The sequence below is a fragment of the Anarhichas minor genome, unplaced genomic scaffold (assembly GCF_050575085.1).
Source record: "Anarhichas minor isolate MPS153535 unplaced genomic scaffold, ASM5057508v1 ptg000007l, whole genome shotgun sequence".
NCBI classification, from domain to species: Eukaryota; Metazoa; Chordata; class Actinopteri; order Perciformes; family Anarhichadidae; genus Anarhichas; species Anarhichas minor.
The window spans coordinates 11257882-11274521 of record NW_027466453.1 but is presented as its reverse complement, the minus strand read 5'-3'; the positions used below and the strand labels follow the sequence as shown (position 1 = coordinate 11274521).

The following is a 16640-nucleotide window of genomic DNA, read 5'->3' as shown; positions in this document are numbered from 1 at the left end:
TGACAGCAACATATATTGACTGGACTGTTGGTAATACTGTTGATAATGGACACTTGGGTAAGTATGACAGGTTTACAAAATGTTTTTTCAAAATATTTTTGAAGCGGCAAGGGCTTTTAAAGAGAGCATGCCAGTTACTATTTGCAACAATCGTCAAAAAGTTGGGTCTTAAAGGCCTAAAGGGAGGTACAAAAATTCACAGCAGCACACTCTGACTGTGCCGCTGTTTGAAGAGGGCTTGAAGATACAGCAGCATCTTCTCAGCTGTGCTTGGTGTGCAGCATCTCAGTGAGTAGAGAGTTGCATGGCAAATCTCCCAGAAGATGGCGCTGGTACAAATACTCCTCAACCTGCAAGCTAATGCTGCGTACTTCAGGAAGTCGTAGCAGCAGCTGGCCAAACTTGTCCGAGTGTCTTGGATCACTCTGTTGGGTGTGCTCCATCAGGGCCCTGTTCACCCTCTCTTGCGTCTGCTCCACCTGCTTGCGGCTCTGCACTGACTTCACATCTACAGCAGAAAGTATATAATTCATACACCCTCAACACCAACAGCAGCTGCATGCATGACTGACATGAAGGAAGACAAAAAGGTGACATTGTCGATCAAAAAGCTACATCTGATGTGTATCTTCTATGAAGAGTCTAACTAGACTTTTAAAAGGAGAAGCTCACCAGGGTTGAATAGCACTAAGTGTTTGAGACAGACAAACTCATGTCTGTCCAACTGGAATGCCTTCAGTTTGGACACTAAGTCCTGGGTCCTTGATACCAGGCTACTCAGTGTCACTCCTGCCTGAGAGATGATGGTCGACACCTCAATCTACATCAGAATGAGAGATGGCTGGTGATCAAGAGTTCAAAATGTAAAGTTTCTGTGCAACCCAAAACGAGACCTGTTCAATCCAAAGACATTGTTGATGATCATAAGAATTCCAGATGTTGTGGTGTTAACGGTAAACCTTACCTGTTGTCCAGTGACCAGATATATGCAGCCCTCTTTGCTGTAGATCACCTGTCTACAAAGGTGATCCAGGACCAGCAGCTCACTCCAGCAGCTCTGCAGCAGCACCATCTGGTCCTCCACCTGTGGGAAGCATTAAAAAAATAGGTCTGATGTAGTTGTAAATGAAAGACTACAACCTTCGAGCTCAAATAAGTACCAAACATATAGCAAAAAGTGTCAAATAGGTCTGCTCACACAGCAGATTTCTACTACTGCGAAAAAGGTTATGTAACTTTATAATTCATGATTCATCACCTTGAGCTCCTTGAAGAGTGCACTGTTCCTAGCCCACTCCACAAGCCCAAACAGCGTCTGGTCTGCCATCTTGCACATGACGCTGAATGTATTTAGGCGGTCGTGCTTGCCCCGGTTGGCCTGTTCTCTCTGCAGACTGGCGAGGACCTTAGCACACAGCTGGCTCTCGTCCTGCTCCCCCTCGAGGAGTTGATTGAGGAAGTTGTGTTTAAGTGTGGCCGATGAGGGGGTGTCTGGGGTTTGGGTGGGAGCCTGTGAGAAAGGGGTGGATGAGCTTAGTGTTGAGCAGGGGGATGATGCTGGTGTGCTTCTTGGTGTGAATGAATTGTCCGACATTGGGTGCACATAGTTTGTTGGAGCCGGGCTGTAGCTGTAAGGCATCTCTCCTTTCTCCTGGAGGTATCCGGGGAAGGTGCGGTGGTACAGTCCAGAGTAGGGCAGCGAGAGAGGGGTGAGCACCCTGTCTGCATTCATAGTGCAGTCCAGAGGCATGGGAGCACCCGACTGCCCCATGCCAGAGGGATATATGTGGGACTGATGTAAAGCATCAGAGGAAAATGGAGCACTTGTGTGACTGCCCATTAGGTGATGCTCACTTGGTGCTGTGGGCCGATGTGTTTGAGTGGTTTCCATCTTAATCCTGTAGGGAGCAGTGTTTGGCTGGTGATACACCTTTTGCTGTTTCATCTGCCTGTCCCGCCGGTACAGAGGGCCAAATTTATTCCTGCCACCTCTCATACGATCTGCTCTTACTGCTGTTGACAGAAGATGAAACAAACGATCAAGATTTCAGACATTGCCAGAGGTGATTTAATTCATGTAACCGTTTTGTCTTAGGGTTCAGATAGAAAGTCGTCATTTATAATCTGGGGCGTTACAGCACTGTATGCTTTATGACTTCTTAGATAAGTCGTATGGGGGAGAAAAGAATATGCATGTCACAACGGAGCAGAATACAAGTACAAGGCATGAGTGCATGTGTGTATGTTTCTGGGAGGGGTAGGGTTAACCCCTAACCCTATTTACTGTACCTTCTCTTTTCATGCCCACTGCCAAACACTTTTGGAAGCGGCAGAAAGGACAGCGTTTCCTCTGCGAAAGGTTCATGGTGCAGCTCTGTTGTTCTGCACAGGTGTAATGCTTGTTATTCTGCACTGAGCGTTTAAAGAAGCCCTGCAGAGAGAGAGAGAGAGAGAGAGAGAGAGAGAGAGAGAGAGAGAGAGAGAGAGAGAGAGAGAGAGACTGTAACCCTATTGCTTTATTCCCGGTGGATCACAAGACAATCCTGTGTGTCTTGTGAGTGACAATATAAAAAATAAATCATGATAGTTAATATATCTTAGTTCTATAGTTGTTGACTGTGACTATTTGGTCAATACAGACACCGAAGCGCTTTGTGGTACTGTTAGAGAATACATACTTTTTCATGGACTCTATCCCTTACCTTGCAGCTTTCACAAGTGAGCAGTCCATAGTGGTATCCTGACACTTTGTCTCCACAGATGGGACAGCTCTCTTCTGGTACTGGTCTGCCATCTGGTTCTGCCTTTAATTCCTGAGCTGGAGAATGACACCACCATTAACGCTGAATGTCAAATGTACAGTACGACACAGTCTGCTGATGCTGAAGACCGCTAACGTTGAGAAAGCAAGTGCTGGTTGTAAAATGGGGTTTTGTGTCGAGCAAATGCTGCTTCAACCTTCTTCTCTGTTCTCTCTTTTTCTTTTTTACTTTTAGAAAAATACAAGTAAGTAGACTTTACATTGTGTTGTATCTTTTATTGGGAATGATTTGTGTATCTCAAGTCAGTCACAAAGAAGACTCTGAGTTGATAATACGTCTGGAATAACGGCAGTAATACTGCCAGTTAAAACAACGTAGATTACTCTGGGTCAGTGCTATGCTGCTGGCACAAGTGTGTCATCTAATGGGGTTTATTGCTCAGCATGTTGAGAGAATAGAGAACAGTACAGGACGATGCCTCTGTTACAGACACTACCTTATCGCTCAGCTTGGTTTGCTTGACTGTGAACACAGATATGACCCTTACGTAATCCCCAGTCTACCAAATTTAAATCTGTAGCACAACGGTGAACAACTTTACGCCTTTACTTCAGTAAATGGGGATTTTAACATCGACGTGATCGATATAATTACCGCAACTCTTCAAAATATACGTTTCCAGACACTGTTGTACTCCAACTTTATAACAAGACATTTAAAACATTGATACCTTTATAACACTATACAAATTCAAACATTATTTTCTGAAACCTGTCTATACGGGCACTATCTAACTAACGTATATACTCACATGTTGATGATCCTTCCAAAGTTAACGGATCCTCTGTGTAATTGCCAGTGCAGTGGACAAGTGGCTGCTGTGGGTGATAATCAGGTAGCTCCATTATGGCTGATGGGACATGAGCTTCAGAGTCAACACCGCCTGATCTTCATTGTTTCAGAGATCAGGAGACCAGATAGACACAGGAGAGCCACAAAATGGCCCGCTGGCAGGCCCAACAGCCCCGGTGGACTGATGGCTGTTCGTGGCCCACAAGTGAACTTTGATCTGTAGTCTGTGTCATAAAACCTCTCCTGACTGGCACTCCTACCCATTCATTCAGTCAGTCAGTCAGTCAGTCAGCCAGCCAGCCAGCCCCTATACAGGGGCTGGCTGGTCAGATATCCACCTGCTGGAATGTAACTGTCATGAAATCACGACAGTATCTTTGATCCATCCTGGAGCTCAGCTGATAAGATAAGGGTCAACTGAAGAGTGCCGTTAATCACAGTCAAAACTAAAAGAATTAAATTTTTATTTCTGGATTATCATTTGGTATTGCGGCATTGCAATTTATGCAGCAGTGTAAGAATACACAGGTTGTTGTATTCTTACACCGCAGGTTGTTTACTTAAGTAAAAGTACCAGTCAAACAATGTAAAAAAGTGATCTAATACTTTACGAGTAAAAGTGCCTCATTAAAAATCTGACTTAAGTTAAAGCGCAGAGGCATTATCAGCAAAAGTAAAAGTACTCACTGCAGAAAAGCACTGTCCTCTTTGAATGATATGTTGTTATATATGACATTATCAGAAAATAGTGTTGCATCAATGAGTAAGTAGCATTTTACTGTTGTAGCTGGTCAAGATGCATCTAGTTGTAACTTCTTTATATACAGTATACACACACATATATACAGTACAGTGGGTCCCATCCTCCAAAGGTTCACAAGATAAACATGAGGCATTGTGAGATGATTATTGGGCTAAACAAGACAAAATAAAGTTTAGCTACAAATGTGTAGTCTTTTTCTTTTACGTTTCTCGTTCTCTGTGAAAATGGTGATGATTTTTTCTCTTTGGGTAATTTTAATGAAACCATCTGAGAGTGAGATCTTTAGCGAGAAAGTCACTCTTTAGTATAACTGGTAACCACTGATAGACACTGATTGTTTTTTTATGTAAAATGTTAACCTGCAAAGTAACTAGTATAGCTGTCATATAAATGTAGTGGAATTAAAAAGTATCATATTTCCATCCGACATGTAGTGGAGTTGAAGTATAAGGATGCAGAAACCCACTACAAGTTATCCAAAACTGTAGTAAAGTACTTAAGTAAATGTACTTAGTTACTTTCCACCACTGAATTTCAGTTTAACATCAGCTGTTCATTCTCGAGTGAAATATAATTTATCCCCCTTAAACTGCAATCGAGAAAAGTCCAGTAAATCTAACTCAGTATATAAAACAATATTAGCCAATTGCTGAGATGAGGGACTGTGATTAAATTGTTCCACTTCCCCAGCGAGTGCTTGATAAGGTGCAGTGGCTGCTTTGATGAAGCTCACAGTGACGTCAAAGCAATAGGGCAGTTCAAGGGTGGATGGTTATGACTCCTGCACATTAGCTTGTAAATGGATTACGACACTCATCAATAAAATAGTCCTCACGCTATTTTTACCAGTCTGGCTTCAGACACCTGGACACTGTCTCCCCTCACTCATCGGGTACATCTTCAAAAACTTCAACAATCCTTATCATATGAAAAGCTTGAAATGTCAGGCAGTATGTGTAATCCATAACGGTATTCTTGAAGTAAGCAGTGCCATCTAGAGGTGTTGTAGAATAATTCTGCTCTAAATTGGAGTCGGACAATGTCTTTTGCAGGCCTCATCTATTGTTAAACCAGCTGCTTTTGACACATTTTAGGATAAATCCAAAGACGAGGCCGAACCACCAAAATGCAATGCAGTAATTTTATTGAATAGAACAAAAAAACAACAACAAACAAGCCAGTGTACAACAAGTACTGCATGGTGTATTCAATTGATTCAAATCCAACAGCAGTTTTTCAAATCTATGCTCTTGCTGGCAGGTTATTTATATGACACTTTATGACTTGAGGCAATGTCCAGCTACAACATCTCTTTACATACCATGCTTACTGTAAGCTGTCATTGCACACGGCTTATAATATTTAGGAGGGAGGAGAAAAATCCAATTCCTCACTGCTGGTACACATCGGCTCATCCTCAACGATGTACCACACCTCATTGTGCCTGTTAAACAGCTTCATTGGACTGGAAAACAAACAAACAAAATGCACACACAGTGATTTATTGCACAGTATAAAAATGATCAACAAATATTGAAGTTTCTCTTTGGGCTTTTCTTTCTGATTATCGCTGACAAAATTATTCATTTGTTTACCTGTTGTATCCAACAGCATAGTGGAAGCTTTCTTCGTACTCTGCACCCACTTTATCAAGGTCATTGCGCAGTTTTTCTGCTTGCTTTTTTTCAGTCAAGCTCATCATCCATCCTCCGTAGCTGTGTACATAGACTTTCATATCTGGCATCTTGTTGATGTACACCTGCAAATCAACAAAGTTTCATTATCTGCCAGAGCTGAAGGTAGACTTCACGGAATGAATTCAAACACGGCATCATGGCATCACTAAATTAAGAATGTGTTTCATTTTTGTCAAAGAAGCTTACCTTAACATCAGTAGGTTTGGGGGGATTCTTTTAATGTTCAACTGGCAGCAAGAAACTCATTGTGTAGGTACCCGTTTGCCAGAATGAGGTGGCAGGAGTGCATTTCACGAGAACAGGAGCTGTCATTTTAATATTATTTCCTGTAGGCAAACATTTTGAAAGTACAACAGTTTTTATTTGTTTTTAATTGTCAAAAATAGGAAATGCACAGCAAACAAAATGTTCTGGCTTGAATATTCTACAATACAGCCAAACTATTTCTGCTCTCTGAGCACAGCTAAACACAGTAATTATGATGTCCGGTCAAAGGGGCATTTTGAATTCAGCTGCACAACATATTCAAACAGAGGCTGGAAAATCTGCTTTTAAATACTGCGTTTCTTGCAAACTGGCTGAGTCACACAAAGTTTCAAACTTCATCCTCATTTTGACTAATTTGATTTAATTTCTGTAATATTGCACCACTGTATTGTGTTTGCAAATGGTGTGCTGTTCTGATTGTCTGTGTGTCTCGCTTGAAAAAGAAACAGATCTTAAAAAGACTAACTCTTTCAATAATAGATCAAATAAAACATATATAAATAGCACTTGATTCTCATACCAGCGATGTAGGCAAACAGTCGTCTGAATGCTGTCATTGTTGCGATGTCCATGAACCAGGATGTTTCGTCAGTTGAAACCCAATTGACAGAGTCATAGTGACGGACCTGATGGACATGAACAAACATGGTTGAGAAGGCTTTTTGAAAGTCTCTTGCACCTCAAATGTGAAAAGGTTTCTCTTCTGCTTAGACACACTCACTTCGTAATCGTCAGTTTTACAAATCGGATCAAACAGCAGGCATTGTTCTGTCTCAGTACAGAATGCTAACTGAGATGAGTTTCTGTATAGTGAGGAAGGCAAACATTAAAAAAAGGCACAAATGCCAATTTTGGTTCAAATACAACAATCTACTTAAAGTGGGGGTTCATTTCTTACCCAACTCTGGCCTCAGCTGTTAAGACTAACAGGAAGCCAACAAGCACCGAAAGGCAAATCCTGAAACACACACAGAGTTTCCACTAAATCATTTTTGTTCACCCAGAGAGAAAAAAAGGATAATTTTCTCACAGCATTGAAGCTTAGTTCACACACCAAGAACTGTTTATTCATTTAATACCATCAAAGACAATATGAACCATAAAATTGTACTTACATCGTGGCAAAGAGTTGACTTCTGTGTTTTCGAAGACTGTATCGTTGCAGTCTGGTCCAAAGCAGCTATTTATTCCATGTCTGGTTATGAAACGAAAACTGGCCACTCCCTGGACACACAATACAAACCAGATTTGACCAATGGGAACCAAAAGCCGTAACAGAATTATATATTGATAGTGTGAAGAATTATATAACAAACACAGAAACACGTGTCAGAACACATTTTGTAACTTCTGACATATGTTTACTGTCGTTGATCTTAAAGAGATCTAGTTTGGACTACTCTGGGCTAGTGGGGACACATACGTTTAACACAATTCAATAAAACAGCACTGCAACAAATACGCAACTTTCATTGCTCAGTTCTGGTTGAGGCAGCCAGGAGAGGTATTGATATCTTTTCATTGACTTTTAAAAACATCATCCAAAGGTCAGTATGTGTTTGTGTGCATGTAGGTGGGTGAATGTGTGTAACATGATTCAGAAGAGGCGTATAGATGAGACACAGGTAATCCTGATCTGGCTGGCTGCAGTGTGACGTAGGATCTCTTTTCATGTTTAAAATCTGATCTCTCAAGTCACTATGGGAAAATATAAAACAGAATTCTTCTTATTGATAAATGTCATTTGTCTTTAACCTTAAAAAAAGAATAGGTAAAATACAAAAGATATGCTTGTCAGTATTTGTTGACGCCTTTCCGACAGTGTCAGCATTATTCACGTGTAAAGGTAGAATTTAAGACAAAGCTGATTTATTGGATTCCATTACATTTTACAGCTGAAGTGGCCACTGAGATACCAGATAGAAAAGAGAATTGCCAATCGATAAGCAAAATACTCCAAATGTCCCCTTTTGTTTTACTTTTGTCACTTGCAAGTATAAGTCCATGTGAACCTGATTTATTTTCTATATAATCTAAATATTAGAATATGTGAATAACCAAGTTCACCCTTTAAAAGTTAAAATAACCAACAAACATTGTTGTATTTAGCAAAGTCATCTGAGTACCAAGCCATATCAGGTGGTATACATTTTGACAAAACAATCATGTGAGGTGGTGGCTCACTTTTCTCAGAACATCAATTAAACTTATTTAGTTCCCACATGGTATTACTTACCACCACGTTGTACAGAATGTCCCAACCTATAGCTCTGGCATGCAGAAACAAACAAGTGGCTTGTATAGAAATGATGGACTGTGAGAACCATGTCACAAAAGAAGTTCTTACTTAAACCTTTTGTTAGCAAAGATCACATGATACCGGTTTTTGGCCAGGGGACCACCAAATCTGTACAGATGGTTCCAATTTCAAAAAAATGCATTCAACCACAAAACATGAGTTCCAATTACAGTCAAACAGATAAGAGAGCTTTAGTGCACAATCAGGCTACGTGACAAAAAAAAAACTTTTAACAATTAAAATTAAATTGTACACTGAAATGTGATGATTTTGTTAAAGAATGTGATTGTCATACTATACTATATCATTTTTTTTACGAAACACTGTACTATTACTTTTCGATGGCATAAAATCATATGACCTTTTGATGACCTTTATACTGTACTCGGACTTTTTTTAAATTACTTTTTTTGACATACTATACGATGAGTTTTTTTAATGGCACACTATACTATGACTTATCTATGACATACAATACTATGACTTTTTTTATGACATTTTGATGGCATACTATACTGTGATTTTGTGACTTTCTTATGGAATACTTTTTTTAAACTATACTATGACTTTTTATGGCATAACTTGTGGCATACTATACAGTGACATATTTACGACATTTTCATGGAATACTATAATATTCGTTTTATGGTATAATATGTATGCTATAATAACATACAATTACTTTTTATTACATTATAATGGCTTACTATGTTATGACTTTTTATGAAACTTTAATGACATACTATAGCATGACTTTTTTAATGGTATTTTAACATAGACTGTATAGTATTTTAATGACATTGCATAAAACCCCCCGTTTCCACCGCGACTTGGAGCATTCCACACCACCCCTTGCATTTGGAGTATCAGTACCTCATGCCTTTAAAAAAAGACTATGGTCACTGGTGAAAAGACGTTAAAAATGGTCCAAAGGTGAATATTATTTACAACGTCCACCCTGAAAATATGGCAGACCATCTGAAACCGGCTCCTGTGTGGCTTTGACAGCGACATTTAAAGAAGGAAAGGGAGATTTTGTTCAACAATCGAGTATTTTCTGTTTCATTCGTTGTATTTAAAGAACACTGTTTATGTTATAGTTATATAATAAATACAAATGAATTGTTGTCTGTGTCACATGGTCTTCTTTGTCCTGTACGTGAAAACAGTTGACCGTGTTACTATGTATTTAATTGCTACATATTGAATGAACTGTGAGCATATCGACGTTTAAAATACGTTTCAAATAAGTTTAAAATACGGTGATGTTTAAAAGACGTTTAGAAGTGAACTTTTTTTTTTTTCCAACGACTATTCGAACTAAGACGTTGATTGAACCTTCACGTTTAGACCATATTTCACTGGGCAATAAAACAGTTTAAACAGAAATGTGGATTTGGTTTCTTTGTAAACCTCTAACATGAAGATATACTACTATGAGCACAATGTAGAGGATGAAACATTTTTCATTTGTGCTGTGTGCCATCTTCATTTACTCTTAAGCAGTAACATTACTGATATTTACACATCTGACCAAATCTCACAAGTGTTTTAACTTTTTTTGACAAACTATACTATGACTTTTTAATGACATTTTTCCAACATACTATATTTTGAATCTTTTTGACGTTTTTTGAAGTTTTTATACTTTTTCGACATACTATGGTGAGATTTTTTGAGTTTTTTCAACATGCTATACTATGACTTGGTGCCAAATTGAATTACTCCTTACTTACTCAAGCAATTATACTAGAAATGCAATCTTTTTTTAGTATCACTACCGGTAATTACAAATTAAAAATAAAGTGTCAAAACAATCCAATTCTTGATTATTATCTTATATATATTAACAATATTCAAACTTTAAGCATTAATGTTAATCATATCTGTATTACTGTATCGTACTTTGTCACCAACTCCCGGGAACCCGCATGGTGAGCAGTATAGATGATGGAAGAACGAAATAAGAAATTATGAAATTATTTATTGCAAAAGGGACCGTATGACTATTGTGACTTAATTAAAGTCACATGTTGATAGAAATGTAAAGAACAGACATATTTTGTTGTAATACTACTACTTCTAATTATAATAATCTTAAAGTTCTCTATCCAATTCTGAGACTCAGGCATACAGCCTAAGAACATGCGCGAGTAGCCTATACTTGCTATAATTGAAAGTGTAACCCATAACATAACACAGTGATGTGAGCGGTCCGTAATATGGCAAACCGTAATATGATGTGCTGCAGTTTTCACGAGTCACCTCAAGAACTACAACTCCCACACACACTGACTCGCCCTGTGTGACCCATTTAGGTAATCGCCGAGCTTATGTAGCCGCCTGTCCTGCTGTGTCGTATCGCTGCTCTCACACATGCAGCAACGTTACGCTGTCGACCCGCTGGTTTAGAGGGGAAACAGTTTTTATTTCCACTATCTGCCGCTGTGGAGGACGCGCTCTACAGGTTGGTAGAACAACACCTACAAGCGGAAACAGGCCTCCGACTCTGGACTTTGACGACTCGTCCTATAGGGAGTTAAAAAAAAAAAGCTGCAATACTCACAGTCTATAGTGACGTTTTGTAGGCTATATTTCATCCCCTGTGGTGTCACTGTAATTTGCATGACATGCAGTGGTGGGGAGTAAGGACATAAGCCTATAAGTGCTGAGGTGCTTTTTATGGATTTATATTAAACAATTTGTTCCTGCTTTAGGCCTAAAGACTTGTATTTGCATAACCATTAACTCAGAGGCATCCATGTAAATATGTGAAAGTATTAGCCTTCATTACATTACACACTGATTGGGATGGGACTGGATTTCCAAAATTGTTATTTTATTACCATGTTGTGCATGCCATGACACTTCACACTCACTGTGATTATACCTGTTACAGCTTTGAGTGAGAATGAAGGGCCTCTATAGACACTAAGCTTGCATTTGTAGGCAGCTAAAAATTCCAATTCAACAACATAAGGTTTAAACATTTGGATTTTATATCAGCTAACGAGGGAACTAAGGGATAACAAAGGCATCTTAGAAGGCTTATTACTTTGCACCAGCATTCAGTGATCATACAGGGGAGTAAAGATAATAAATGTAAAAAAGAAACTATACAGTAATGCCATTAAATCATAATCTAACACAGCTGCAAGATTTGTTGCAATTTGAGCATAGGCTACAATGCTATGTGTTGGTTTTTAATTGACTGGACTCTTGTTGTTACTGTGCTTATTAAAAATGACTCTCTCACATCAATTATCTTGCAGATTTTCTGGGTATGTTGAAATAGCATTCAAGACAAAGAAATAAATCAATAGTTTAAATAGATATACACATGGCATATTAGGGAAAATGGGTTGACCAATTACAATGCTGAATCACAAAAAAACATCTGTACTGTACAGAATGGTGATGAAGGCATATGATTGGGAGGATTTTCCTTTAATTAAATTTCCCTGACTGGGCAGCCAGGATCCTTTTAAGCTTGGAAGTCAGAGGTCAAACGGCCATGGGAACCAGGAGGGTGCTGGTGACTGGGTGCTCGTCTGGCATTGGCTTGGCTGTGGCTGTGCGGCTGGCCAAGGATGAGCTCAGACGGTTTAAAGGTCAGCCATTCACTCTCCTCAACCAAAAACAGAGTGGAGGATAGATATAACTACAGCTACTTACTGCCTGTGTATTCATCGTTTATCTGAGGTAGTGGTTGCCACAATGAGGGATCTTGGGAAACGGGGGCCCTTGGAGAAAGCGGCAGGTGGCTCCTTAAACAAAACCCTGGAAATCAAACAGTTAGATGCCTGTTGTGAAGCCTCCATCAAAGAGTGTGTCAACAGCCTGCCGGACAGACGGGTGGATGTTCTTGGTATGTAACCTCTCCTTCGCATCCTCACAGACACCCTTTTTAAGTCAATTAAATATCTCTCCACAAGCATATAATGACATAGAATACTCTGCTGTTATAGTGAACAACGCTGGCGTCGGCATGATCGGACCACTGGAGTGCCAAAGTATAGATTCCATGAAGGAGCTCTTTGACACAAACTTCTTCGGCCTGGCACGGCTGGTGAGAGAGCTGCTGCCTGACATGAAGCGGAGGCAGAGCGGCCATATTGTGGTGATGAGCAGTGTCATGGGAATACAAGGTGTGTTTGTTAGTGTCAGTGAAATTACAGAAGAAGCCAACAATTAAAAGAGAGTTACAGTAGCAGGTTTCCTTCTGTTTCCACACAGGGCTTCTGTTCAACGACGTCTACTCGGCCTCCAAATTCGCTGTGGAAGGATTTTGCGAAAGTCTGGCAGTGCAAGCAATGAAGTTTAACATCAAGTGATTACATGTCCTGAAAAATGTTTGACGACTTTATGCAGTCGCCCAACAACTTTAATGTATTTACAAGGTGTTGACTGTAATGCAACAGTGGTCCAATATGTATGTTAGTTTTTTTTATATCTCTGTCACAAGGACAACTCTGGTGGAGCCTGGCCCTGTGGTGACAGAGTTTGAAAGGAAAGTGTACGAGGACGCTGAGAAGATGGATCTGTCAGGGACGGACGAGGAGACCGCCAAAATCTTCCGGGAAGTTTACCTGCCATACTCTATAAAGGTCTTCGCCTCATTAGGCCAGACACCAGAGGAAGTGGCTGAGGCAAGTGATGACAATTTCCATTTGAGTTTAAAAGGTCACAAACAAAAATTGGTTTTGCCAGGGGAAACGCATAACGAGCAAACCCCCGACAGTGTCGACATCTTTCTGTTTGTATTCTAGCAAACTGTTAAAGTGATCCTAGCCAAGGAGCCTCCTCTGCGCCACCAGACCAACCGCCTATACATGCCCATGACAGCACTGAAGCACGCAGATCCGACTGGCCGACTGCCTCTGGACACCTTCTATAAGATGATTTTTAAACACGACAGCGTGTTCAATGCTACTCTCGGGGTGCTGCGCGTGCTGCAGCGGATGGCAGGGAAGAAATAAAGATTTTTGCTGTCAGCTTCCATAGACTGTGAATGTTATTCTTAATGAGGAGACAGTGATTGACTGTGGTATAGCTACCACATGTTGTCACAGTTTTTTAAGTATAGCATCCAACTGTAGGATGTTGTCTGTAAACTGTACGTACATTAACTCTAAAAATAATGTGAATCCTGTACTGTAACTATGCACACCATATTTATGGACCTTTCTTATTGTAGAATCTATTTTCTCTTCTCATTAATTAACTGTACTACTGTAATGAGTCTGACAATAAAGAATTGGTGAAATATTATTACAAAAGTAAAAATAATTGATATTTAACATCTTAGAAGGCTACATTAACGCAACAGTATCAGTCTTCTCTCCCCGCTAAGGGCACCCCCGACATGTAAACTGAAACATGGCCAAAACATGGAGAACGCCTGAGGATAAATATAAATTGTATCATAAATGTTGTATATCTGTGTATTGTCATCAAACTTGCAGTCACAGTTTTGGTAGAATACGTTCTCTTGCATCATTACCCATAAGCTCTTGGTTTAAACAGTGACATTGCCTTTGAAATTTAGATGATGCACTCGGCGAGGATAATAATCTTATTTCTTCCTTTACTGCATCTCAATTCACTCTGGAATGGTAATCTAAATAGGTTTACTGACATGACTTACATACAAGTGGCCTTTGCCCCTTCAAAGTCTTCCTTGTCTACCCCACAGTTCATAGCTCTTATTTATTCAATCTCTTACAGAGACAGCATTTATACCCTGATGGGACAAAGCAACACAGGAGAAGAATGGTCCCGCTTGTCCTGTACTGGTCCCATCACACTCTTGTATAGTCTAAATGAACTGAAGTTGTTAGTGCATTAAAACATTTGCTACAATGATATTTGAATTATAAATAACATGTGCCACCATGAGGTTCATCCTCACAGCCCATGTCCCAGTAGACCTCGACAGGGGAGACTGGTGCTGCCGGGTAGGTAGTCTCTACACCCCACTATGACTAAAACCGCTGCTGCACGTCAGTGCAATTGACTGGAAGAAAAGCTGAGAAACAAACTGGGATCAGAAGCAGAAAAACAATAAAAAAAAAAAAACATGATAAAAACAAAACTGTCTCTGAGCTCTATTTTTCCAATGTTATTTTAGTTAAAAAGATATGGCATCAGTTAGACCAAACTCACTATTATTACTTCACATCTTTTGCTAAATTGAAAGAGCAAGCTAAACTTCAAGAATGTAGCAGGTAAATATAAGATGAGAGATCTCAATCTGTTCTTATTCAGAAAGTGGTTTATGTACAAGAATGGGTTGTGGCCATTTTAACCATCTTTTCCATTTTCTTACCTTATTTTTAATTGTTTCAAATATATTGGGTGGACATGGACATAATATCACGAGCAGCTATACATATTCAGTCTAATACAATCATTTTGCAACTAATGCTACCATTAAGAATATTATAATGTGAACCTTGCTGATCCAGAGAGCTCAGACAGGTGTTCAGACATCATTTTGGTAATTATTTTAGGCTGTAGCTTGTGTTAGTGTGCAAAAATAATGGGTAGTTTATATATAATGCAGTCCAATACCACAATCTCAGATTTCAAAAATCAAGAATGTATCATCTAACAGGAGTCCCAAAGACAGCCGTTATTATTTGGCTATTGTATTGGGACAGAAATTGTAACATTTCAGATTATAAAATCGTAGAATAATTCATCTCACTGTATTTTTTAGTTTTATTTGAATGGTTATGACTATGAGGACCGGAATTAATGAATATCCTCCTTTTAAAATATGAAACGATTACTGAAAACCAGGACACAAAAAAAATGTAGTTCCCTACAGTTTTTATTATAAGTACCTTTACAATTTTTGACTGTAGAAAGAATAACCGTGGAAAGGATTATGTACAGTGATTTTTGAACTACTTTTAAACAAGTATAGAAATTAATAATGATAGAAAATATCTATGACTGTTCTAATAACACAAGACCAATAACATATCAGTCACAGCCTCAGCTTCAAATAATGCTAAATGAAGTACATTTTATTTTTGTCCTTTTTAGTACATAATCATTTCAGAAACATAAGACTTCTCAAGCAAAGATCTACCCAGAACAAACATATTTACAAACAGAAGTTGGGAGGTTGAAATGTACAAAACACTTAGTGCGACCTGGTAGGAAAATTGAAAGACCAGTTATATATAAAAATAAAAAAACAAAACAGTTTTTGTAAGTAAAATGTGAACTGGACTGTGAACAACAACATGTTTTCCCAGGTCTGATCAAAACAGGAGCTGGGTCTATAGTGAACAGGATAAAACAATGAATGAAAGACAAACTATGACACAACTAGGGGCTGTGTTAGGTCACCACGAAAGTAGTAGCTAGGAGTGGTGGCCTACTAATTTCTGTTCATGATGTCACAAGATGAAAATGCAATGTTTACTTTCTCAAAATTCTACTATTATCTTCTGACTTTATGCTGAAATGTCCACAGTAAGTGAGAGGATGACCTCTAGCCTAACCACTCAGGTCATGTGGGGGTAAAGACTTGGTCAAACATAACACAAGGTGTAAGCTGGACAACTGGGAGAGTCATCTCAGAATTTTGTAAAAAGTTTAAGGGTGCAGCACTACATAGTAGCGTTCTTTCCTTTCAGTCTCTTCTAACAATCATCTTAGGATGCATCTCCGCTGCCCCTGGACTGGGAGCCACTGTAGATGCAGGGGAACTGTCCCACTGCATCCCATAAAACACCTCCCTGAGGAGTGACAGGGCACAAGCAGTCACAGCCCAGCAAGCCACACCCTCACACTGACCAGTACTCCACCACAGACACTACAAGGTCAGAGTGTCAACGAGACCTCAACTGCCACAGATAGTCCAGGAATGTTTCCGTTTAGTCCGGTGACTAGACAAATCGAACCTCTAACCTGTCTGTCAACTGGCTCTACTCTGTGTTGGATGCTGCTGAACGGTACAGCATCCATGTTCAACAAGAAATTGA

The 16640-nt window shown here is 39.5% G+C and overlaps 3 protein-coding genes across 3 annotated transcripts; 1 reads left to right on the top strand and 2 right to left on the bottom strand.

Annotated features, from left to right (window-relative positions):
- Positions 1 to 260: 260 nt before the first annotated feature.
- Positions 261 to 3667, bottom strand: nr5a5 (nuclear receptor subfamily 5, group A, member 5). Its single transcript, XM_076085790.1, has 7 exons — positions 3574 to 3667; positions 2703 to 2818; positions 2290 to 2431; positions 1259 to 2013; positions 965 to 1084; positions 673 to 820; positions 261 to 508 (listed from the first exon to the last, which is right to left on the bottom strand). Exons 1-7 carry the CDS (start codon positions 3665 to 3667, stop codon positions 261 to 263), a joined length of 1623 nt encoding a protein of 540 aa, XP_075941905.1.
- A 2072-nt stretch (positions 3668 to 5739) lies between these two features.
- On the bottom strand, positions 5740 to 9518 carry soul5 (heme-binding protein soul5). Its single transcript, XM_076086699.1, is given in 7 exon segments — positions 5740 to 5842; positions 5973 to 6136; positions 6261 to 6400; positions 6862 to 6967; positions 7063 to 7144; positions 7240 to 7299; positions 9514 to 9518. Coding segments are annotated over 7 exon segments (660 nt in total).
- A 2636-nt stretch (positions 9519 to 12154) lies between these two features.
- On the top strand, positions 12155 to 13619 carry LOC142937113 (retinol dehydrogenase 8). Its single transcript, XM_076080115.1, has 6 exons — positions 12155 to 12251; positions 12347 to 12508; positions 12609 to 12788; positions 12877 to 12970; positions 13106 to 13289; positions 13410 to 13619. The coding sequence occupies exons 1-6, from the start codon at positions 12155 to 12157 to the stop codon at positions 13617 to 13619; spliced, it is 927 nt and encodes a 308-aa protein (XP_075936230.1).
- The last annotated feature ends 3021 nt before the right edge of the window (positions 13620 to 16640 follow it).